This window comes from Capricornis sumatraensis, chromosome 8 (genome assembly GCF_032405125.1).
Source record: "Capricornis sumatraensis isolate serow.1 chromosome 8, serow.2, whole genome shotgun sequence".
In the NCBI taxonomy this organism is placed as follows: domain Eukaryota; kingdom Metazoa; phylum Chordata; class Mammalia; order Artiodactyla; family Bovidae; genus Capricornis; species Capricornis sumatraensis.
The window spans coordinates 104,577,360-104,603,108 of NC_091076.1; the positions used below are offsets into that span (position 1 = coordinate 104,577,360).

At 51.8% G+C, this 25,749-nt stretch overlaps 1 protein-coding gene across 1 annotated transcript in view; it reads left to right on the forward strand.

Moving 5' to 3' along the window:
• The first annotated feature begins 5,199 nt into the window (after positions 1 to 5,199).
• Positions 5,200 to 25,749, forward strand: part of MXRA7 (matrix remodeling associated 7) — a 31,367-nt gene continuing 10,817 nt past the window's right edge. The window contains exons 1-2 of the mRNA XM_068977515.1: positions 5,200 to 5,490; positions 22,021 to 22,084. Coding sequence (XP_068833616.1) covers positions 5,200 to 5,490; positions 22,021 to 22,084 — 355 coding nt within the window. The remainder of the gene's footprint in view (positions 5,491 to 22,020; positions 22,085 to 25,749) is intronic.

Consider the following 25,749-nt stretch of genomic DNA (forward strand, 5'->3'; position numbering starts at 1 on the left):
TTTATGATCAGAGTGGAAAAGGTGTTCAATGTGTTGTCATCACAAAACTGAAGTTATAAACGACCAGGTTCTTACAAATTTGTTCCTGTCTTTCCCACCACGTGTGTGACCCCTGAGTCAGAAGTTTTTCGCTCTCCAAGAGGCTTCATAATTAACAGCCTCATATCTTGGACCTGGAGACATTAGGTGGGCAGTCCTGTTAGTAGCCAGGAATAAATGCAGAGGTGGTGCCTCTGGTCTTTGGGATCTGTTTAGGTTTCTAAATAACTCTGGTTTAAATAGTTTGAGGTTGACCAGCAGATTCCATCTCTTGCCCTCTCGATTCACCTGCTTGCCTTCATCTGTCTCCAAATTCAACTAAAGTGTTATAAAAATAAGAGGAGGCTGTCAGGACACATCCAGTGACAATTTCCAGGTTGGACTGCGGGAGGGAAGGGCACCAGCAGGTGCAGGCAGAGGAGCCTCACCAGCGCCAGCAGGCACAGAGGAGTGGGCCATCAACTGGAGTCCTACCCATTGGCTCTCAGAATCCTCCCTTAAAGTGGGTGTGATCAGGGAATCCTGTTTACTTGTCTACAGACCAGTCGTCCCTTCCTAACTCCCTGGGTTGGTTGTGTGGCTTTACTCTAGAAGGCTGGTCCCCTATTTTGTCTTTGCCCAAATTTCTGCATTCTGAAAGGCCAACCAAAACTCATGTGTGGATTGGATGGAACTTCTGCTCTTTTCCTAGTATCAGTCTACCTACTACCAGTCTACCCGCCCCCCGCCCCCCAACACACACACACACACCCTCTGGCCCCCGAGCGTTGTCTGTGCCTGTGAGTGCTCGGTCACTGAGTGGTATCTGACACTGTGACGCTATGGACTGGAGCCCTCCAGGCTCCTCTCTCCGTGGGATTTCCCAGGTGAGAATACTGGAGTGGGGTACCATTCCCTTCTCCAGGGGATCTTCCCAACCCAGGGACTGAACCCGAGTTTTCTGCATTGCAGGCAGATTCTTTACCACTGAGCCACCAGGGAAGCTCGGGAAGTGTCTCTAGGTGTGAGGAGTCCAGACTCTGAAGGGATCATCCAGAGATCGAGTTCATATCTGAACGGCGTTCCTCCTCCTTTTTAAAAAGCTTGTCTTGACATCTTGAAAGTGCTTCTTTTTTCCCCCCAGGGTTGCTGCCGGACTGTCACACTCCCTTTCCTCTCCAACCCATACCAACTGCTCCTCCCTCAGCTTCAGTGGAAAGGATCAAACCACCGGACAGGCCGCCTGCCGCCAGGGGGCGTGGTGGGCACGGTGAAGTAGAAGTTAGGTTGGAGAGCCTAGCCACCCAGTTTTACTTCCCCAGATGCCAAAGGTAATTCCTGTTTGATAAACAACATCCGGAAATAAGAGATCCAGCCTGTATGACAGGCCCGCAGTCCCCTCTCCTGAAAGTGCCTGGGTGGCACAGGTTACGCCACTTGGTTCCCGCCACCCTGTGAAGGACTGTGGGACCCTCCTTCACTGTCTTAGCCAGGTGAGATTCAGCAGCAGCCTTTTACTGTCACTGTGCCAGGCAAACACACCGCTGTGGGCGAAAAGTAGGAAAGAAAGCAGTGGAGTGTGGCCAGGTGGTCACTGTGAGGCAGGAAGTGGGGTCCAAGGGCCCATCTGTTCTAAAGCCAACCCTTCTACCCACCTGGCATGAGCTGCTCCTTTGAGTGGTGTCAAGGACAGTAAGGAGAAAGATAAAACATTAAACTGTTTTTAGAGATTATTCTCTGAGATGACAACTGATGTTAAAACCAACAGCGGGGGGGTTGGCGGGGGGACGTCCCTGGTGGCCCAGTGGCTATGACATTGGACTCCCAATGCAGGGAGCCTGGGTTCAGTCCCTGGTCAGGGTAACTAGATCCCGACATACCGCCACTAAAGATCATGTTTACCCCAGGAAGATCGAAGATCCCACATGCTGTAACTGAAACTCAGTGCAGCCAAATAAATAAACGTTAAAAACAAAAACCCAACAAACTGGGTCCTAGAAGAAAGGATCTGGACTAATAACTACTGAAGAGGAGGATCGGGGTGCGTGAGACCAGAGTCGGGGACCTGAGACATCTGGGTCTGTGGAGACGAGGGAGGTCACGGAAGGCTTTACCATCAGCCCGAGGTCGCCAGTGTCGCACACTGGTAAGTGCTTCTGAGGTCCGTAGTGCCGTGATGTTGAAGGTGACTCCTGTGAGGGGAGAGCCACCAAAAACAGGAACAACGTTCACATTTTGCTCAGCTTGTAGATGCCCATTTGTTCATTATTAAAACATTCAACAAACGTTGGAGCTCCAGGCTCTGTTCTAGGTGTTGGAGACGCCACACGGACAAGCCCAGATCCCTGACCTCCTAGATCTTCACGGACTGTGAGGGTGCTGTTGTTCATAAGGGCTACGAATGGGTCAGGGCAGGGAGAACCGTACATGTCCATCTCCATGATCAGAAAAGCAAGTCTAACCCTTACTAAGTACAAGTTAATGAGATCTTCATAAAGGAACATAATTCTAATTTTAGCTGTATTTTTAACTGAGGACACAGCTTCTTTGTAAATCAGCTAAAGGTATTTAAGGAGCAGCACAAAAATTGCTGGTACAAGTGCTTTACAAATTTTTTAGAGGTTCTGCCTCTATGTACTTTAAGACGCTAGATAAGAGTTGGAGTGGACAGGGATTTTGTGGTAAACGTAAAAAGTACTGTTTAGGAAGTAGACATTTAAGCACGCAGCCATATATTTCTTGAATTGTATGTAGCATTTCCACAAATAAGTGTTTTTGTCACGTGTACTGGGTCCTGCTGATGGTTCCACGTGGAGTCTGGTTTCTTCTCACTCCTGCCTCCCTAGCTTCTGTCATGATGATACATCAAAACTGCAGGAGCCCTCCCAGGATGGCTTTTAACTTTGTCTCATCTGTAGTTCAAGTTCAAAAACTTTGAACACCTCACACCCATCCTCTGTTCTGGGAGCAGGAGAACTGACCTCGCCTGCTCTCTCCACGGAGACTGGACACTACAGAGGAACTGGGACCATCTGCCGCGTACCTGGTGCCTCCTCAGTCATTAAGTCAAGCACGCTGAGCGCCTGCTGTTTCTGCTTTACTTTTTCTTGTGGGGACTGTCACCAAGTCCTGGGAGTGCTGGGGGACAGCCACCACTGGATTGGCATTTTTAACTTGGACTGCGATGAAACTTGTTCATTTTAAATAAAGCAACTTGATTTGGGGTTGGGTTTTTTGCATTGTCTTGTCCTTGTTTTCATTCTTACTCATCTGAAAGTTAACAGAGTGTACTGAGTTTGTCCGCACAAAAGGACCTCTTAAAAATACACTTGACCCTTGAACAACTCAGGGTTTAGGGGTACGATCCTCCCTATGCACAGTGGAAAATCCAAGAAAAGCTGAGAGCCAGCCCTCCATATCCAAGTTTAACAGTTCTTCAGCCAGCCTCGGATTGCATAGTACTGCAGTTCCTGTTTAATGGAAAAATATCAGCATGTAAGTGGAACCATGCACTTCAAACGCATGTTGTTCAAAAGTCAACTGTACACTTTAAAACAGAGGACACAGGTGACAAATATAAGGCCCAAACACTTTGAGTGAAAGTCCCCCAGTGGTCAAAAGCTAGCAGCCAGGAGAAGAACCTCATTCCACATTTCAGAGTAGTGGGCATTTTTATCAACCTCCGCTAAAATTCCCTTTGTGTGTCCCCCTAACGTTATGTGATGTTGCAGGATTAAGCTCACCCTGCTGTTGGAATCTTGTTTGTTGTAACTAGAGCTCAAGAGGAAGCTTAAGAGTGTTCTTGCATCTTCCTTTTAAAAAGAGGCACTGGGTGGGGCAGGTGATGGGTGGGTTGGACCTCATGGTCCAGTGGTTGAGGGCCTGGGTTCCATCCCTGGTTGGGGAAGTAGGCCTCACATGCTGCAACTAGGAGTCTCTATGCCACAACTAAAGAACCTGCAGCGAAGATTCAGCGTGCTGCAACCAAGACCCAGCAAAGCCAAATGAATAAAAGTAAAATATATTTTTTAATTAAAAAAGAAGCATTCCTTCCAGGATCTTACATCAGCTATCAACTCAGACACTGCTTTTCCCAAAAAAGAATGCATCCTAAGCAAAAACCCGGGGCCTGGTTTTTTCAATATTAGTCCTATGCTTGGCATGGCACCTTACAAACTTTGTCCACTGTTTGTTGTTTTTTTTAAAGAAAAAAAAAACTAGGGCAGGGTTTGGGAGTGGAAAGGGAAAAAGGTTTTCTGTTACATTTATCTCCAAGCTACACTGTTCAGTAACAGCCCTGGAAGGGTCTGGAGAAGCAAAAACGGTAGACGTCTTTTTTTTCATTCTACCCTCTCCGACATTACAGAATTATTCAAAGAAGAAAGACTGTAGAGAAAATCGAATTTGACCTTGAAGCCCGTCTTTGGGGGCAGCCTCCACACGCTGAGGCTGTACGGAGGCCTGCTGGGTCCAGACCGGAATGGGGCATTCACGCACCAGCACCTGGAAAAGTTCTCCGTGAGAATGAGTATATCAAGGCAACCCCAAAGAGTAAAGCCGCAGGCCATGGGTCTAGAAAGCGGCTGAAAGTAAGCAAAGCTGGTGTTCGGCTTTCATTGTCCTACAGCCTTTACCTTGCCCCCAGCATTCCCTGGCTGTGCTGTGCTTAGTCACTCAGTCGTGTCCTACTCTGTGCGACCCCATGGACTGTAACCTGCTAGACTCCTCTGTCCATGGGATTCTCTAGGCAAGAATACGGGAGTGGGTTGCCATACCCTTCTCCAGGGGATCCTCCCGACCCAGGGATCGAACTCAGGTCTTCCGCATTGCAGGCAGATTCTTTACCGTTTGAGCCACCAGGTAAGCCCTAGCAATTCCAAAATGCTCAAAAGATTACTTGTGCGGGGCTAAAATGATGCCGAAAGGACCCCGGAATGCTGGGTATTTCATCCTAGTTTTAAAAAGAAGCCTAAGCCTAAAGTGTCGGGCCTACCTGGGTCTCAAGAGCGCTTCCCAAGGGGCTCTTGTCCCCAGCATCTTGAGTCACCGGGGGATCGAGGACGTCGGGGGCGGGCGGGGGGCGTGGCGCGGCGGGGACTCCGCCCCGGGGCGTGGCGCGGGCGGGGCGAGGCGGGCTCCCTCGGGGTCCCCGCGGGCGGGCACTCGGGTGGCCGCGGCGCGATGGAGGCGCCGGCCGAGCTGCTGGCCGCACTGCCCGCGCTGGCCACTGCGCTGGCCCTGCTGCTCGCCTGGCTGCTGGTGAGGCGCGGGGCGGCCGCGAGCCCGGACCCCCAGGAGCCCGCGCCCCCAGAGCCCGCTCCTCCGGCTGAGGCCAGCGTGAAGCCCGCGCCGCCCGGCCCCTGCGCCGCGGAGCCGGCGGCCGCGCCCGAGGGTCTGGGGGAGCCCGCGCGGCCGGACGAGCCCGAGGCCGCGCCGGCGGAGGCGGAGGAGCAGGCCGCCGAGGAGAGGCAGGTACGGACCCGCCCTCCCGGGCGCCCCTTCCCACCCCGGGGCCCGGTTCCACCCGCGATTCGGCGCCCCCGGCCGAGCCGAGAACCGGGCCCCCAGCCTCGGGCCGGGCTACCCCAAGAAGGGCAGAGCCGGCGATCGGCAGGAAGGGAAGGTCCCGGCGTGCAGACTCTCAGCCCTCCCTCGAAGTGTGGCAGAGCCTCGGAGTTGTGGGTTGTCGCCAGGCTGGCTTTCCTCTGCTTGGCCTCTCCTCCCCTGGCACGGGTCACACCCACCCCCCTCACACACACACGCACACACACACACACACACACATCCCTCACCCTCCAGCCCACGGGATTTCAAACGCACGTGTATGTGGCTTGTTTCCAGGGCTTCAAGGATGGCGGTTGTCCTGATAGTAATATAATAAAATAGAATACTTAAAAGAAGGAAAACTGCGTTTTCTTTTTAGGCCAATTTGGAATTCGGATTCCTGAGCCATTTATGTGTGAAACCCATTGGGTGGGGCTGAAAGAAAAGTACGGGACCATTGCAGTCCTTTTTGTTGTCCTTTGCAAACTGCAGGGTGCTCTGCACACCTCACCTGGGGCTGCAGATAAGCCTGGCCAGTGTGCAGTGAGCAAGCAGGATAAAGCCTTCCTGCAGTGCAGCTGAGCACCCCCAAAGCCCACTCTCCTGCTTTTGCTGTCCTGCAGCTCTGTCCTGACCCCTCAGTATTGCTTCAGGATAGCCAGAGAGGTAAGTCCTTAGTAGAACTAAGAGCTTCAGGATCTTAGTTCCCCAACCAGGGATCAAACCTGGGCCCCCAGCAGTGGAAGCGCACACAGAGTCCTAACCACTGGACCACTAGGGAATTCCCCAATGTATCTCTTGACATTGGAAATCTACTTGCTAGCCGCACATTCCCAGGATTTCAGCGCCCTTGGACCTTTGGGGCCAGCGCCAAGGGACCTGAGCCTGATCAGAACGCCTTGTTCTGACTCCTAGGCTCCTTTCCTTGCGAGGGAGGCTGGCCGGGACGGTGGAAACCATGAGCAAGTGGTTTTGGTGCGTTGTCAGCGTGCCTGCAGTGCCCACTCTGAATTTTTCTGGACACAATGGTTTATACTGGAGAGAACCCTTTGACGGGAGGAGGAGGCAGCAAGGCTGGGTGGAGGCATGCTGAGTAATTGTTCCAGACCCCCTGTGAGCAGGCGCTTTGCTTGACAAGAGGGTGACTAATTGTGTCATTAGAGTGTATTCTAACCAGCTTGAGCAGGGCTGCTGTATTATTCTTCCCAAGGAGCACGGAGGCCCTGCTGTTCTTGCTGCCCTCACCTGTGGTATTGGCTTGTAGGGTTTGGACACGTGCTGATGTGTTAGCTTTGCTCCCGTGTTTAGGATTCTCTTGGGAACAGGAGACGCATAGGGGCTATCCTCAGGATGCCACTTGCTCTCAATCGGCCATGCTCCTACAGTGAACACATTGGCCCCTTTTCATCCAGAGGCAGGTTCTGGACTGAACTTTAAAATGTCCTTTATGTTCTTCCCTGGCGGTCCAGTGGTTAAGACTCCACATTTCCTCTGCAGAAGCCTGGATTCAATCTCTGGTCAGGAAGCCAAGATTCCGAATGCCAGGCAGTGCACTCGTGCGGTGCAGCCAAAAATTAATTAATGAAAAAATTTTTAAAGTCCTTTAGTAGTGCTCGGTCATCTCCTGATCTTCCAGATTACAGTGCTTCTGAAAGAAGTTTCTACAAGGCCTCTAGGCTGTCAGCAATAAGTCTAGGTAACGGGTTTCGTGGTGGCTTAAAAAGAAGCCGTATCTGCCTCTCCCTAGGAGAAAGCAAGTCCTGTGAGGGTGAGTAGAGGCTCTGAAGGACGAGGCGCCTTATGGAGGCTCACGTGTTGGGCACAGACTCGGAGCTGAACCCGATACACTGCCCGAGCGGATGACCGTGACAGCTGAGGCTTGTGTGTCCATCCTTCGTCTCCACGTCCTGACCTGACGTGATCCAGGCAACAGGAGAATTAAGTCTGTTTTCCTCCCTTGGAGGTCTTGCCCCTCCCTTTTGGGTTCAGGTCTCCAGCCTCTTCTAAGCTATCAAACCCCTGTCGACTCCAACTGTGCATAAGGCCCAGGGCCAGGTGCTGGGGACACGTATCAGCTGTTCCCGACTCCTCTGCCTTGCTGCCTGTGGGATTACCCTGGAAGAAGCTGCTAAGAAACTGTCCGGAAATGGACTTGGGGATTTTCAAGAGCGGGTCCCAGGGACTTCCCTGGTGGACCAGTAGCTGGGACTCCGAGTTCCCAATGCAGGGGGCCTGGGTTCCATCCCTGGTCAGGGAACTGGATCCCACATGCTGCAGCTAGGAGTTCAAATGCTGTGACTAAGACCCAGTGCAGCCAAATAAATAAATATTAGGGGAGAAAAAGAGCAGGTCTCAGTACTTTCTCCTGATGACCGTGCTGCCCCGTCTTGGAGAGCAGGCCAGAAGGCCCGCCGGGAAAAGTAACTCACGTCTGGGTTTGGGGCTGCCGTCAGCCAGCCTCGGGTCTATCTGTCACTAAGGAAACGGCAGCAGTGGGAGAGCAGACGGGCCCAGCCCCAGCCTGGCAGAGCAGCACTTAACTCCCCTCTCCCCTCCCCCCTGCTTTTTCCATTAACCAAGCCCCTTCTAATCCAATCATCTTCCTTCCCAGCGAGGCCTGGGAGGCCCCCGGGCAGCTGCTGCCCAAGCTCACAAAGCTGATTATTGAGAAGCATCCAAAGCCCAAGGAAGCCGCCTTCCGCTGCGGCTGTGGGTCACGGGGAAGCGACCCCGAGGTGCAGGAGAATCAAGTCGCATGAAGGCCCTCGATGGGCTGGTAGGCTGAGCAACCGCTGAGGGAAAGGGGGTTAGATCAGGCAGGCTGGGGAGGCTGAGCGGAGAGCAGTGTTGTATTATTAAACTGCCTGTCATTTCTCTGAGGAATTAGTGTGGAAGTGTGCAGGGATGGAGGCGGGCATGCCCACCGTCACCAAGAATTATGGAGAATGATGTCAAGAACAAAGCTGGTCCCTTGTAAGGCCAGGAAGCAGTGCTTTCCGGTGCTGAGGTCATTGTTGTTTAGTCCATTCAGTTGTGTCCGACTCTTTGCGACCCCATGAACAGTACCCCACCAGGCTTCTCTGTCCATTGGATCTTCCAGGCAAGAATGCTGGAGTGGGTTGCCATTTCTTTCTCCAGGGGATCTTCCTGTCCCAGGGATCGAACCCATGTCTCCTGCATTGGCAGGCAGATTCTTCACCACTGAGCCACCTGGGAAGCCCACAAGGTACAGGTTAAGATTTAGGACTTGCAGACCTCTCACCTAATGGAGATGCGGATTCCAGCAGGGCTGTATCATACGATGCCAAACAGAGGTCATGGACAGAGGACCGATGTCACTCAGTCGTAGTAGAGTCGAACCACTCTGTCTTAGCCAGGACTCAGACATCCTGGTGCTCAGGCCCTCAATCAGCTCAGAAATGGAGAAGGGACTTCCTCTAAGGCTGCTGGCCAATGCAGACGCTTGAAGATTGAAGGAGACTAAGAGACAGGAAAGACAAATGAAATACCTGGTCCTTGATTGGATTCCAGATGGGGTGGGAAGCTATAAAGAATATTTTAGAGATAACTGGATCATGTTTCAAATGAATGATTTATTAGATCATTTTATTGTATCGATGCTCACTTTCTTGAGCGTGATGCTGGCATTGTGGTAATATATAGAAAAATGTTCTTAGGAAGATGCATGCTGAAACATCTAGGGATAACATGTCATGATTCAGATAGTTACACACACACACACACACACATGTCATGGATGTGTATGGAGAGAGAGTACAGAGATGGAAAAATGTTAACAATTGGTGGATCTAAGTGAAAGGGTATAGGAGAGTTCACTGTATTATTCTTCTCTGTATGTTTGGGACTTTCCAACATCCAATGCTGGGAAAGAGGAACCTGATGGGGAATTTCTCAGGAAAGGGCTTGGTGTTTCAGGCACTCTGAGGGTGCCGATTTGATTGAGCTGCACAGCCTCCTCTGTCTGCCCTCACCATGCAGCTGGGCCCCTGTTCGCCTTTCTGACATTATCTTGCTGTTGGGCCCATCTTGATACCAGCCTTGTCACCACAGGTCTGTCCCCCAGGGAGCTGCAAAGCCCCTAGCCTTCTCAGAATGACCAAGAAGGTAAATCCCATCCCCCATCATCTGTCCTGACCTTTGTTAATTTTTTTTCTTTATTGTGTTTTCTTTTCTTTTTCTCTTTTGTGTCCTGAGCTTTGTGATGTCAATGTAGCCCCACTTTCTGTTCTCCTAACAGAAGTCCGTTTAGTGGATGGCCAAACAGGTATCTGGCAGTTGTTCATACCACTTTGAGTCTTGTCCTTTGGTCCTCTCAGGCTCCTATAACACAGAGTACTACTATAGATTGGACTTCACTGGCAGTCCATTGGCTCAGAATCCATGTTTCCACCACAGGCGGTATAGGTTTGATCCCTAGTCAGGGAACTAATATCCCGAATGCCCTGTGGAGTGGCCACAAAAAAAAAATCATTAAACAACAGACATTTATTTCTGCCAGTTCTGAAGATTGAGGAGTCCAAGATCAAGGTACCAGCAGATTCGGTTCCGGATGAGAACCCACTTCCCAGCTAGCCGACTGCTGTGTCCTCACACAGCACAGAAAACAGTCAGGTGTCTTCCTCTTCTACTAAGGGCCTAATCTCATCATGGGGGACCCAAGGTCATGACCCCATTAAATCTAATTGTTGAAAGCCCCACCTCCAAGTGGGGGTTCAGAACTGGGGTTCATATGCTGAACAGCATATGAATTCTGGGGGATACAAAAACAGTCTGCAACAGATCTAGTGATTTTCTGGGGGTGAAGGGACAGAATCCAAATATTAGCAAACCGGTAGACGTAAGTAAGGGAAAAAAGCTGAACACAAAACAGGAATAATGGGACTTCCCTGGTGGTCCAGTGGCTAAGACTCCACATTCCCAATGCAAGGGGCCCAGGTTCCATTCTTGGTCAGAAAACTAGATCCCCCAGGCACAACGAAGATCAAAGATCCAGCGTGCCACACGCAACTAAGACCTGGCACAGCCAAATAAATAAACATATATATTAAAAATTAAGAAAAAAATCACGGGAATAGTCTCTTCACAATAATTACAACAATGTACATCAACAGAGGATGAGATGGTTGGATGGCATCACCGACTCAATGGACATGAGTTTGAGTAAACTCCAGGAGTTGGTAATGGACAGGGAAGCCTGGGGCGCTGCAGTCCATGGGGTCACAAAGAGTCGGACACAACTGAGCGACTGAACTGAACATCAACTAAAAAGATGATGCAGAGGGCTGTAAGCAGAGTTCCACATTTAGTCGTGTACAACGGTATGTTTTGTAAAGTTCTTTGAAAGTGAAAGTGAAAGTCGCTCAGTCCCGTGGGACTCTTTAGGACCTCACAGACCACAGTCTGCCAGACTCCTCTGTCCATGGGATTCTCCAGGCAAGAATACTGGAGTGGGTAGCCATTCCCTTCTCCAGGGGATCTTCCTGACCCAGGGATCCCAGGTCTCCTGCGTTGCAGGCGGATTCTTTCCTGTCCGAGCCACCAGAGAAGCCCAAAGTTTTTTAAGTCCATAATTTAATTTTTTTCATATGAGATGAGAAAGAAAATGGGGCTTTCCTAATAGCTAAATTTTGTTATTTCTTTCAGCGATAGAGTTTTGTTTGCATGTGGAAAATGTAGCTGTCAGTTTAAATTTTTCTGCTTAGTAGGAAAAATAAATTCCTAAAGAACATACCTTAAGGGGAAGAAAAAAAAAGTGCCTGGCTTCAAAGAGTTGGAAATAAAATATTGAGCGTGTTCACTTTTAGACAGCTTCTCTTCTGTAGCTCTTTCCTTCCCAGACTACAACGTGGGAGGGCTGAGATCAACTTAGACCTCCGGTGGACATTTTTTTCTGAGAAATGCCAAGTCCCTAGTGGCCAGAGCATTTCTGGAACAACCTGAGTCTGACCGCACTCGGTTTTGCCCTTGGTGAGGACAGATAAATGGAACAGGAGTCCGGAAATCTCCTCCTATCAGGCCCTGATGCAGACAGAGCCACTGGCTGTCCTTCTGATATCTCGCTGCTTGGTCCGAACCAAAAAGGAAGGCTGGTATGCTAATAGCAACCATTCCTTCTCTCTAACCAGGGAGGTGGGCACATGGGTCCCTTTCTCCTGGCTACAGTGAATAGCTAAAGAATAGCCAATGAGATTGAACGGCCTGAAGGAAATCGAAATGCAAGAATTCAGGGAACTTGCTTATCTAGTATTTTTGCCTCTGAATAGCCTTGGAGACTTGGGGAAGCCGTATAACTTTGGGTATGAGTTTTCCTATCGACAAAACGGAGGGGTTGAGCTAAAAGGAGGTCTGCAGTCTGGGACTGTTTGCTTTCTAGCCATCAGTTCTTGTTTCATGACCTGGGTAGCGAGCATGTGTGTGCGCACATGTGTTTACTTGGCAGTGCCGAGCCTTAGTTCTGGCGCTCAGAGTCTTTGTTGGTCACGTGGGATCTTTCGTTGCTCACGTGGGATCTTTCGTTGCGGCACGTGGACTCTCTAGTTGTGGCATGTCAGCTCAGTAGTTGTGGCACTTGGCCTTACTTACTCTGCTGCGTGTGGGATCTTAGTTCCCGGACCAAGGATTGAACCCAAGTTCCCTGGCATTGCAAGGCGGATTCTTAACCACTGGACCACCAGTGGTTGTCCCTGTTTAGTATTTTCAAGTTAGAAGTCCTTGCAGACATTGCTAACCATCTGGTCAACACAGCCCTGAGCCTGGCCTCAGCGAGGGTCTAGTTCTGTGACCTCGGCATTAACACTCTCCCGGCCAAGTTCTTACTTGCTGAACACTCCGAGTCTGAGATCAATCTCAGGACAAGAAAATACCTCTGGCCCAGTGGCCTCCTATGAAAATCAATAAGCCTACTCTAGGGTCAGACAGTCCTTTTTCTTTATTCCTCATGATCTAAAACTGGTTTCCCTTCCTTGGGTAGAGATCTTAAATGCTGGCCATCTGTGTTCTGTTATTATCCTCGGAGTTAGTCATGTTCAAAATTCTTCAGCCTGGCTTTCCCCAACACAATGATCTCATTTCTTCTGACCCTCTCAGATTTGGTCAGTCTGATTTAGTCAGACTGATTTGATCAGTCCCTTGGTTTTCCTCCCTATCCTTGACCTTCTCTGTTAATCCTGAAATATAGAGACGAGAATTCAACCTAATTCTCACTGACTGAGGGTCTGGTAGATGCCTGATTGCTGCCTCAGGGTTTTTGTGTGTGTGTTTTTTTTAATGAAGCTTTTGATGTCCTCTAAATCCTATTTGTAGGAACAGTGCCAAAACCCGTTAATCTGATCGGATTGAATCTGGCAGGCTGATGTCTGAGCCAGACAGAGTGGCTTAGGGTTAGTGTTTGGGGCTTGTGAATGTGCCCTCAATTGGGATCTGAGGTCAGAGTCCAGGATGGTCCTTTTAGTCTGGACGTTTGACCACACCATCCTGCGGGCTGACTCCTGGTGCCCTGGGGTGACGTGCAAGTTCTCAATCTCGGTCCCCTCTCCCCCGACCCCTGCCCCTTGAGTCCAAGGATTACCCGGTGCTTTCCTTTTGCTAGAAAAGCTCATGCTCATAATATCAAGCAGAGGACTCACATCTGGTCCCGGGCCACCCCTGCCACCTCCCAGAACACATTGGCCAATATGGGCCTCCCGGTCAATAACTGCTGATGCAGGACTTCCCTGGTGCTCCAGTGGTTCAGAATTCACCTTCCACTGCACGGGGGGCTTGTGTTTTATCCCTGGTCAGGGAACCAAGATTCCACGTGTGCCACAGGCAACTAGGGAACCTGTGTGTGTGTGTGTGTGTGTGTGTGTGTGTATGTGAGTCACTCAGTCATGTGCGACTCTTTGCGACCCTATGGACTGTAGCCCTCCAGGCTCCTCTGTCCGTGGAAACTTCCAGACAAGAATACTGGAGTGGGTTCCCATTTTCTTCTCCGGGAGATCTTCCCAACCCAGGGATCGAACCCAAGTCTCTTGTGTCTCCAGTGTTGGCAGGCTGATTCTTTACCACTGTGCCCCCACACACACACCGCAGCAAAGACCCAGTGCAGTCAAAAATTAAAGTTAATTAATTAATTTAAAAATAGCTGAGGATGTCAAAATATATACACCCAGCCCAGCACCATCCCAGTGGCCTCTTGGACATCTCCCTTCCCCTCTCTAATGAGCACCACAGGTAGCAAATCCATTCTCCTGCGTAAAGCCCCTCAGTGGCTGATAGAATAATCCTCACCCTCTTACCCAGGCCCCTGAGGCCCAGCAGGACCTCGCCTCAGCCTTTGCTTCAGCTTCCCCCCTCTGCTCAGCCCAAGCCCCAGGCCTGGCGGACCCTCCCCGACCTGGATCCTCATGGTTGCTCCTCCTCCCCTATCAAGTCTCTGGGTCCTTGACCACCTTGGCGGATGTGAATTCCCCCAACACGTCATCCCATCTGGGCTGACTTCCTTCTCAGCGCTCAGCACGGGCTGAGGTCATCTTTTGTTTCAGCCTGTGCTGTCTGCCGCGGCGGAATGTCAGTGCGTGAGAACAAGGTCCTTGCCTGCCACATCCAGAGCCACATCCCCAGCTCCTAAACAGACTTGGCAGACACTGGCACCCCCAAAGTACCTGCTGATTGAATAAGCTGCAATAATAACAAAAAGACAAGAAAACTCTGTCGGTTCCTGCTGACAGGCAGGCTCTGGGCAGAACCGCCCTGGGCAGCAGGAGTCTACTTCGCTATGCCCCCACGGCCTTGCGTGTCGCCCGCCTGCAGAGCATCCCTAAAGTCGTGTATTATGCTCCATAGAGGCAGACGGCTCTGTAAGCTAGTGATCTCCCCGATGTAAGACAAGTTCAAACACAGACTGGATAACTAGCAATTCATCAAAGGTTTGATCAACAGGCGTTTTCTGTTGGGTAGAAGCCACATTAAATCAGTGGCTTCCTAACATTTTTGATAAAGAGTTATTCACTTATTTTTGGCTATGCTAGGTCTTCCTTGCTGCACGGGGGCTTTCTCTTAGTTGTGGCGAGTGGGAGCTTCTCTCCGTTGCGGTGCGCAGGCCTCTCTTGCTACGGGGCACAGGCCCTAGAGCTGGAGGGCTTCAGTAGTTGCGGCCCGTGGGCTTTGGAGCTTGGTCTCATTAGTTGTAACACGTGACAGGCTTAGTTGCACCATGGCTTGTGGGATCTTCCTGGACCAGGGGTCAAACCCTTGTGCCCTGCATTGGTAGGGGGATTCTTAACCACTAGACCACCAGGGAAGCCTGCCTTCTAAGATTTTTTAAAAGTCTCAATACCTTTTACCCTCCTCAGTCTTATACAGACGGAAGTCCAGTGCATGGAGGAAAAGTGGAATTGCTCTGGGTGGTGGTGGTGGTGGTCTCAGCCCCTTGGCTCCTCCCTCTCCCCTCACAGTGGTCCCTGCGGCAGTTCCACGTGGCTCCAGGGCTCAGCCGACCGAGGGTAGAATAACTGAGCTCAAGATGGTCCAAGTTGGATCCAGTGATCTCAGAAGACCCTGTTCAGGGGAAGGAGGAGGGCTCAGGGATGAACAGCCAAGGACAGATCAGTGCCTGAGGCTGTGGTCCCAAGGATGACCCTGTGTTCCAGCCTATCCTCTCCCCACCAGACATGCATGGTGGTGGGAGGGGACAGCACTTCCCAGGAAGCTCTTAGACACTGACCTCACTGAGTCTGGAAGCCAGAGAGCTTCAAAAGCCAGGGGAGTTTTGGATTGAACTTGGCAACCACCATTATGGGGCTTTGAGAAGGAAAAACATGATAAAGTCATCATTTTAAGATATCCTCAAGAAGAGATGATTGCAGGAGAGTGGAGTGCCTGTGGTGCCCATGAAGGTACTGAGTGATTGAGGCAGGAGCGGGGAGAAGGAGGAGGTGGATCCCAGATGGCTTTCCAAGGTTGGGAGAGCGGGTTCAATCCCTGGTTAGGAACTAAGATCCCACCTGCCACGTGTCTTGGCCCCATAGAAAGGAAACGGCAGGTTGGCATCTACATTCCCAGGCCATGATGAAGGGTCAAGATGCTGTGTCTGCAGGGGAAAATTGGACAGGTTGAGAAGGGCCAGTTTGAAGCATGAGATGTAAGTTCCTCATCGCAGGGGATGAGCCTTTTCTAGCTGCACGTGTGGAGCTGGCCCGAGCGGCCTCAGCTTGCAGCTCTCATCTGGAGGCAGGGGTGGCAGAGTTGTTTTGATGGTGCAGGCAAAGAACTGCCATGACCTCTGCCGGCCCGTCCTCCCGACCCAGCACCCGCCCAGCACCAACGCCCCGGGCACTGGCGCCGGCTCTGCTGCTGTCTCGGCTCACCCCACAGCCGACACTCCCCTCTGAGTGCCGAAGATGAGCAGCCTGACTGCCTGATGAAATCCTCCTGGAAGGACTGCCAGCAATGTCGAATCTGCTCCCGCCTGAATGGGAGCCGGGAGGCAGCCCCTGAGCCTTGCCTGTTCTCGGGGCCCCTCTCAGAAGCCTTCTCTGGAGACCGGGCAGTTGATTGGTCTGTCCCAGGGCAAGGGATGCTGTGGGCCCCTGAGAGCTTCCTGTTACCTCAGTCTTTGCCTCCACAGAAGAGCTGGGCCTCCTCGATGCCTGCCTGGTGGAGCCCTGGTCCTCCAGGTTTAAAATCAGTCTGGATTAACTGGGAGGGGGATGGGGACGGGGGTGTTGGTGCAGCTCAGGTGGGTGGTCTCAGGGTCCAACAGACCCTGTTTGCAGGACCCCAGGGCAGACTCACCTCCTTAGGCAGAAAGAGAGACAGACAGACAAAAAGACATCTGTCTCTGCAGCCATCTCTCCCTACCTCTGCTCCACTTGAGCCTGTGTATCAGCCAGGGCAGCCATAAATGGCAATGAGCTGTCTGCAGCGTGTGCCCCTGGCTCCTAGGGGCTCCAAGAAGCCTCCTTCCAAGCCCCTCTGCCCTACAACCTCCTCCCTGTCCCCTCTGCCACCCCTGCCCTTTTGTCCTCTGGGGGACCCCCGTCTTGGGCTCCTGGCCTTGGTGAGGCTGTCAGGAGGCCGTCCCTCCACCTGCCTCCATTGATGGAAAAGCTGAATTAGAAAAGTAACCCAGGGACTTCTCTGGTGGCCCAGTGGTTAAGACTGTATGCTCCCAATGCAGGGGGCATGGGTTCAATCCCTGGTTCGGGAACTAGATATATAAGCTTTGATATTTGGTCACCTGATGCAAACAGCTGACTCATTGGAAAAGACCCTGATGCTGGGAAGGATTGAGGGCAGAAAGAGAAGAGGATGAGGTGGCTGGATGGCATCACCAATGCCCTATATGTGAACTTGGGCAAATTCTAGGAGATGGTGAGGGACAGGGAGGCCTGGCATGCTGCAGTCCACGGGCATGGGGTCACAAAGAGTCTCTCTCTATATATATATGTATAGAAACTAGCAGAGAAGGCAATGGCACCCCACTCCAGTACTCTTGCCTGGAGAATCCTGGGGACGGGGGAGCCTGGTGGGCTGCCGTCAATGGGGTCGCACAGAGTCGGACACCGCTGAATTGACTTAGCAGCAGCAGCATATAAACCAGTCTCTAAGACGCTGGTCAGTGAGCTGACTGGGGTGTGGTCTTGGCCTCAGGCCTGCTGTGGGGGACCAGCGCGGATGAAACCCTGCACTCAGTCCCTCCTGCCTCCTGTCTTGCCGGCGCATCCCCATGTACTGCTCCCAACTGCAGCTCTTATCTTCTTTCTCCCCATTGTTAAATTCCCAGTGGCTCCTCAGTACCTTGTCCCATGTGAGTTCTCTGGTCCAGGCCTTACTTTCCCGGCCTCCCACACCCTCCCTGCGGTCACACAAGACGCCAAGGAGTCACTGAAAAAGCTGTGATGTTCCAGGCCTGGCCAGCTCTTCTCAGACCCAGCTCAGGATTCTCATCCCTCCTGAGGCCTCCCCTGCACCACTCGGGCTCAGCTGAGCGCTCCTCCTTAGCCCCCACCCAGGGATCGAACCTGGCCCAGAAGTGAACGTGCTGAGTCCCAACCACTGGACCACCAGGGAATTCCCAGTAAAATCCTTACTGAGACAAAGGCTCCGGCATTTTGCACACGGTCTCACTTTATTCTCTTCCCTCGTGGTTGTGCACACAGCTCACCACCTTGAAGCGCAGAGCCCTGGACTGAGGCTAACAGCTCCCACCTCCAGGAGGGCTTCCACGGTTGTCTCAGGCGCTCTGTTTCTGAAACCTGCCCCTCTTGTTGGTATCAGCACATTTGGTTTTTTGGGTTTGCTCTGTTTGTTTGGGGTTATTTTTTGGCCCCAGGGCATGGCTTGCAGGATCCTAAGTTTTCCAGCCAGGGAATGAACCTGCACCCTCCACAGTGAAAGCGCTGACTACTAATCACTGGACCACCGGGAAGCCCCCAGCACTTTTGTTTTACTGCTGGATACACACTTTTTATAAACTAAGGGCAAAATGCAATTGAATGATTTTTTTTTTTTTAACTTTTTTCTTTTTTTAAATAATGGAAGCCTTTCCATTATTCTGTTATCTAAAAGCCCGGTAAGTAACCACCTCCCTGGAGCAGCCCGCACTCCCCACCTCCCGCTGCTGAGCAGCTGGTATATCAAACAGGCAACAGCCTCCTGGCAGAACTTGAGATGTTCTGGGCTTGCAGAGAGGGATGTGAGTGGACAATGACAGTGGTCAGGACTCTGGGTGTTGGTGACAGAAACTCAGCTTAGGTGAGCTTTCGTGGAACCAGGATTTGAGTAGCTCACGTACAGCGGAGGCTGGGGTAGAATGACCTCGGGGCAAATCACAGCCAGGGACTCTCCACCCGGTGACCCTGGGTCACCCCCGTCTCCCAAGCTCTCAGCTCTGGGACCAGAGGTTCCTTGTGCCCAAGCAGAAATCGGACCCATGGTTCATATCTGCCTGTCAAATCCATCACAGGGCATGGCGGGGCTGGGGTGGTCTGACTGCCTGTCTGGCAGTTCCCACCAGGACCACAGGCTTCAAAGAACACCTTTTGAAAGAAGAGGGTTTCTGAGCAGGCAGAAAAGAGTAAATGGCCGATTCAGCAGTGTTTTCTAAATGTCAAGTCTCACCATAAGAAATCTATTTAAATTGCACCCACGTTTATAAAGTCACAGAAGCTTTTTAAAACGGTATCTGCCTCTACCACACGTACACACACACCAGTATTTGTCTTTAATTTAATTCTGGGATACAGGGTGCCCTCAAAGTCTTGTGCAGTTTTAAGTCTTAATAAGAAGTGTAAATGCTACAAACCCACAAAACACATCGTTTGAGTATTTACTTATTTAAATTCCTTTTATACTTAGTTTCCTGACATTTGAATGCTATATTTTTCCTTTTAAGTCTTTGTAAGTGCCAGAATCCAGACAGACAGGGCAGCTAGAGGAGTTTCCTCTGGGCACCTCAGACACCGGGTCGACCTCCCTTGAGGTCACGTCCAAACTACGTGTGCATCCAATCCCATAAGATCACAGGGCTGAAATCACAAAGGCAATCCTATTAGTCACTGACCATCCGCCCATGAATGTTTTTTCAAAGTCTGAAAATCAACTAGAGCTGCTGGACGGTGGTATTATATGAGCTTAGATAAGAAACGTCAATATATTTTAAATGTAAATGACCTTTCAAATGTCATTTGGGGAGCTGTTTGGAGCATTTGTGCTCCTAAAGTTATTAAATCTTAAAACCACACTGAGACATTGGCTGCACATTTTTAAAATGCTAGTAGCAACCTCTAAGTTGCTTTCATGCCCCACCGATGGGTTAGAGCCAGTTTTTTTTAGATTTTTTTTTTTTTTTGACATGGGCTATTTTTAACGCCTTTATTGAATGTGTTACAGTATTGCTTCTGTTGTTTATGTTCTGGCTTTTTGGTGGTGGGCCATGTGGGATCTTAGATCCCCAACCAGGGATCAAACCCGCACCCCCTGCGTTGGAAGATGAAGTCTTACCACTGAACCGCCAGGGAAGTCCAGTTTTGAAAAGCACCACACTTCAAAAGTCAAGAGCAGAATTCAAATGTAAACCAGCCTTTCCCCGAGGGAGTGTTGGCAGGTCAAATGACGCTGCCTCCCTTTGGACTAAAGAGGTCTGCATCAGTTCTTGAATTTCCCCTCTTGCGTGGCAATTATCTGGGTTTATATCTTTCCTACTGGATGGTGAGTTCCTTCACAAAGGGAGTGTGCTTGCTTTTTTGCTGTTTTTCCTTTAACCTTTGTGTCCCTCACACACAATAGAATTGGTCTCCTCTCTAGTCTTGATATTGGACTTATTTCTGGGCTACAGCTCTGATTAGATTCATCTTTTTTTTTTTCCTTTTCCCTTCTTTCTTTTCTTAAAGGAAAATATATGTACAATAGCCTCAAGCTCACTGTTCAGCGATCCCTGTGTAGCATTTTAGAAGTGCAGTTCATGTTTATTATTAGAAAATCCAAATTATACTGAAATGGGTAAGATGGAAGGAAAGGCCGCCCCCACCAGCTCCTCTTTCCAAAGGCAGTCTCGGTTAATGGCATCTTGCATGTGCTTCTAGAAAACATTTCTCCACATTTATGAGTGTGTGTGTGTGTGTGTGTGTGTGTGTGTGTGTGTGTGTGTCAGTCGCTCAGTCGTGTCTGACTCTTTGCGACCTCATGGACTGTACCCAGCCAGGCTCCTCTGTCCATGGAATTTTCCAGGCAAGAATACTGGAGTGAGTTGCCATTTCCTTCTCCAGGGGATCTTTCCGACCCAGGGATCGAACCCGTGTCTCCTGCTTGGCAACTGGATTCTTTACTACTAAGCCACCTGGGAAGCCCCAGGTGGTGCTGAGCTGCATGTAAACTGCTAAGTGGAGAAGAACCAGCTCCCGCCTCCCACACTGCTCCTCCTGGAGGCATCTTGTGGGGTCCATCAAGAGAAAGTTACAAGAGACCCAAGGGAAACCTTTTGGGTTTGCCACTTACAAATGGCTTTTTTTAAAAAATTAATTATTTTGGCTGTGTCAGGTCTTAGTTGCAGCATGTGGGATCTTTTAGTCCGGGGACGTGGGGTCTAGTTCCCTGACCAGACATCGAACCCGCTTCCCCCAGAGCATGGGGTCTTAGCCCCTGGACCACGAGGGGAGTCCCATGACTTGCTGTTGGCCTTGTGCAAACTTCGTCTCCCAGCTTGGCTTGCTCTGATTTGGCCGGGAGCCTGCCTGCGCAGTTTGCAGAGGCTGCGGATGCTGGACCCCAGGGCTCAGAGCCTGAAGGCCTGGGTCTGGCTTGTCAGCTGTGCTGCCCTGCGGGGCGGCCGTTCGCGTCTGCGCTCCCCTCTCCTCCGCCTGCCCGCTCTGCCCTGTCTGCCGCTGGGCTTCCTCGGTCCCCTCGCTGCGCCCTCCAGTCCCTCAGCTCTGCCACCTCCCTCTCATCCTCCAACATTCCTGCAAGTTGAAGTCACTCCTTCCTCTCCACCAAGGCCATCCCGGGACATTCCTTCCAGCCTACTGTTTATTTTGTCCGTGCGTCCATGGGAGAGAACTGGGCTGAGGGAGGTGGAGTTCCAATTTTGGGAAAAATGCGATCTGAAACGGTCAGGGACGGAGAAGAGGTTGGAGGAAGCAGAGGTGGAGACTGTGAGCGCAAACATGGCTGCTCTGTGATGCTCGGCCCGGCCCGGACTCCAGAGACCCCACCAGCTTTCCTCTCTTGCCTTTTGGATTTTGTTTGTTTGGGTTTTTTTTTTTTTTTGGCTGTACTGTGTCTTTGTTGCAGCACGTGGGCTTTCTCTAGTTGTGGCACACGGGGGCTTCTCTTTAGTTTTGGCACACCGGCTCCAGGGTGTACACGCTTAGTTGCTCTGCAGCATGTGGGATCTTAGTTCCCAGACCAGGGATCAAACCGGCATCCCCTGCATTGGACCATGGATGCTTAACCACTGGGCCACCAGGGAAGCCCCACGTGTCTTTTGTTCTACTCACTGTACTGGGAGGCGGGAGGCGCCCAGTCCACTTATCAAAGTGGCACCCACCACTTGACCCACCTGAAAAAGGCAAAGGAGCCAAAGTGTCAAGGTGAAAAACACAGGTCCTTGGCCTAGAGTCTCCCCCCATCGCCTCGGACAACTGGCACTCATACTGACATCCCTGTTTCCACCTGCTGTTGACCGTGGCCCCTTCTCAGGAAGGACCTCCCAACCATGCTCAAAGGACAGTGCGGGTGCTGTGCGTGATCAGGCTGTCCCTGGGTGGCCCCTGCCTCTCCCCGAGACGTCCTGTCCATCGCTGCCCCATATCCCCGAGGTCCGCTTCCAGTCCACAAGCACATCTCTCCTAACAGCAGATCCAGGGGTCAGGTTGCTTTGACCGAGGGGTCAAACACCGAATGATGGGATCTAAGAGTAACCCGGGTGCCTGGGCACTGACCCTTCTCCTTGTCTTGCAGGAAGAGGAGCAGGAGCTGGACGGTGAGGAGGCTTCACCGCAGGCAGGGCCTGAGGAGGAAGACGGTGAGTGGGACCCGGCCTCCAGGTTGCACAGCGCTGCCCCTGGAGGCCGACATTACCGCCTTTGGCTGTGGGGGCTGGGCTTTGCGTGGTCCATTGGATTCCCCAGATGAGGATTCGAGTGGCAGGAAGAAGGGGAGTGGATGGTAGAGGGGGAGAGGTGAGGGAGAAGGACTGAGAAGTTGGGTCTGATGCAACCTGGAGAACACTGAGGTCGGAGCCTGCTCCTCTCTGACCCCACCTTCGCACCCATCTCCCTGTTCAGCCGCTTTGCTCCTTCGGCCATCGCTTTTCTATCTATCCGGTATGCGTGCCTGCATGCTGAGTTGCTTCCGTCGTGTCCGACTCTTTGTGACCCTATGAACTGTAGCCCACCAGGCTCCTCTGTCCATGGCATTCTCCAGGCAAGAATACCAGAGTGGCTTGCCATGCCCTCCTCCAGGGGATCTTCCTGACCCAGGGATCAAACCCGAGTCTCTTACGTCTCCTGCATTGGCAGGCGGGTTCTTTACTACTGGCACCACCTGGGAAGCCCTCTATAAAATATGAGTTGCCTGCAAATACAGACGGCCCATCACTGACCTTCTATTTCCTGCGGTGCCTAACTCCCTTCTCATCCCCACTTTGTGCATTTCATGTTTCTCTCAAATACCTCGGACCTATTTTACAGAGACTAAAGCCACTTTCAAGGCCGCCTCTTGGGTTCTGCAGGTTAAAGTTCCCTGGAGAGGAAATGTCTGATTTCCAAGTAGCTCTAGCTGACCAGCCAGACCTGTGTGGCCATCAGATCCTAGATAGCCAGTGGAAGAAACAGAGTGACCGGGAGCCTTGAGGAAATGGACCAATTCAGACTTAGCTGGGTGGAAAGCAATGTGTTTGCTCTGGGCACGGCACCGACGAGGACCAGCGCCCCAGACAGATGGGACCCAACACAGGGTGGGGCCTCTGCTGGATCTGTCATGTTTTATTTCTTTATTAAAATAAAAAAAGGAGGAAGAAGAAGCTGAAGCAAAAATAGGAAAATGTCAGCATTGGTCAAATCTATATGGCATGCACACCGAAGACTTATTGCTTGCTGTGCTTTTGTGTACGTTTGAAATATTTTAGGCTTTTTTAAAAGGAGGGATTGTTGCTGTGATTTTTAAGTCAACAGCTGGCAGGGCCCCCGGAAAGAAAGGGCTGCAGGAATGCAGTAACTGGGGCTGGTGGTGTGGGCCAGGCGGCCAGGGTTGGGCTGGGACTGGGGGAGGGGGTGTGTGAGGAGGCTTCCCCTACCAGGAGGCCCTGCAGGAAAGGGCCTTGGGTTTCTATCCAGACAGCTTTAGAGGAAGAGGGTGGGGCAGAAGGCTGGGGCAGGGGAGCGGGGCATGGGGGGAGGGGTGTCATCAACCCCTTGCTAGGGGCTCCCGTTCCACTGCTGCTGGTCTCTCAGATGGTCTGCAGGAACTGCGGCCCTGGGGCCTGTCCCTGCCACGTTATTGGATCCTATTAGTGATTTGGGAACGCAGAAGGTAAAAGCTGAGGCTGCTGGTGGCCCTGGGGGCCAGGACAAGGGGAGGCTCAGCAGACCCCTCTTCTGGAACACTCTCAGACGTGCAGCCCCACACCTAGCCATGTGCAGGGTCAACGGGGCCCTCCCTCCTTATCTGGCTGCTGCTCCTGGACCTTGCCCATCCCCCAGGCCGCCTCCTGGCAGCCCTCTGGAGGCCGAGGCAGGAGAGGCGTAGGGCCCCAGCTGTCAGAAGCGCACAGGAGAGGCCCCCAGGCCCTCTGCAGTGAGCAGTTCCGCTTGCTAATTAATTAGTGTTCGCCAAGGTGCTTTCCCTAAGTGACTGGGCGGATTCACAGAAGATGGCAAAAGGAAGTCCCCCTCCCCGGGGGGCTCTCACGACGTTGAAACCCTCCCTGGTCTAGCCGCCTTGGATGTGTCTGTGTCCCTCGGTCACCATATGGGATTAAGCAAAAGTCTTTTAAGTGGTTTGTTCTCTCCAGCTCAGGAGAGAAGCATCATCAGACCCGCCCCACAGGTTGAAAACCTTGAGTAGTACCCAGCTGGCAGCATTTTTCTGCTTTATGTTTCTAAAACAGCAACACCATGACCTTGACGTCGAGGTTAATCCGTTTTCTTTGTCCGTTGCCTCTTCCTGAGGTCCAGGAGCCAGCATGGCCGCAAGCTCGTTCTGAGACTAGCTCTGTGTGATTTTGCCCCTTGGCAGGTTCTTTCCCAACCACCAAAGACCCCCGGCCCCTCAAACGATGGCCCCAAATTGCTCAGCTTGGCTCCCAGATCCCCAGATGTCGCACTCCAAGCCCTGAGCTGTTGGAAGCTCCTGATGATGCTGTGGCCCCTTGGCTCATCAGCCTGAGCTGTGCTCAGCCTGGAGGGAAGAGCAGCTGATGGGAGCGGGGGGTCTCCAGGGAGGGGGATGGGCTCATCCAGTCTCAGCACCAAGCCCAAGCCCCAGCTCACCAGGAGGAAGAATGTGCTCTTCATTCTTTCAGCAAGTACTGCAGAATAAATGAAGAGCCAAGCGCAGAGTGAAGACCAAAAAATATTCAGCTGGTCTCTGCATTTCCCATCCTCAATTCTTTATACCTTAAGAGAAATGTAATAAGGCCTCCCCTGGAGCCCTGGCTCCTCACCCCATGTCCTCCTGTCCCCTTGCTCCCTGTCACCCGGCCTCCTTGCTTTGGTAGATCTGCCTCCCCAGACCTGCAGCATCACCTGAAAAGCCCTTCCTGACAGCCCTCCCCGCTGCCATTAAACTTCCAAGCAGCCCTCTCCCCACCTTCCTCTCTCCTCCCACTGTCCTTTGCTGAAGAGCTCTCAGGACCTACTGCAAACTGCTATTTTGATTACTCATCTTTGCCCACTGTATGCTTTCTTCCCTGCTAAACCCCCAGCACCCAGCAGAGTGCTCACTGAATATCAATATTTGCTGAATAAACCCTGTCCAGGCGTGGGGTGAGGGGAATGCTCAGCCCTGGGGGCCAGATTCTCCTGCAAAGTCAGTCAGGTTATGGTGAGAACAAACATTACCCCCACAACAACCCCCGGGTTCTGAATTGCATCCAGAACCTTCTTCCTTTGGCCCAGAGAGAACACGAGGCTCAGAGGCTGCAGCCCTTTCCTGCCTGGAGCCCACGCCAGCCTGTCTGATCACTGGGGACAGCCGCCAGCTGGAGACCGTCTGGGTGGCCGCAGGGCAGGATGTGGAGGTGTTTGAGATCCCTGACTTTTGAGTGACATAGAACAGAACTGAAAAAGAAGACATCTGTGTGGGAAGGTGATTTGCTGGTCTCTGCGTTTCCCATACTCAATTCTTTATACATTAACGGAAATTAGATAAGACAAGCTGTTCAGCCTCGGTCCCCCAGGCTGGCCGGAGGCTGTCTGCCCTCCACCTGCTGAGCTGAAGGTCCATGTAAGGGCACTGCTTCCCAAGGGAATGCTCTCCTTTGGACACTTGGCCAGGAGAATGCTCACAGCTCTTTCCTTTTCTGCCCTGCAGCCTTCTCCCCACATCACACGTGCCTGTTTTCCTCTGTCCAGACCCCCTGGTGTGCCCTCCTCAGGCCTCTAGAACTGCCCTTCTGTACGTTCCAAAGCAGCTACAAGGTCTTACAAAGGCTGCTCTGGGTTTGGCAAACCCGGGAACACCCATTCA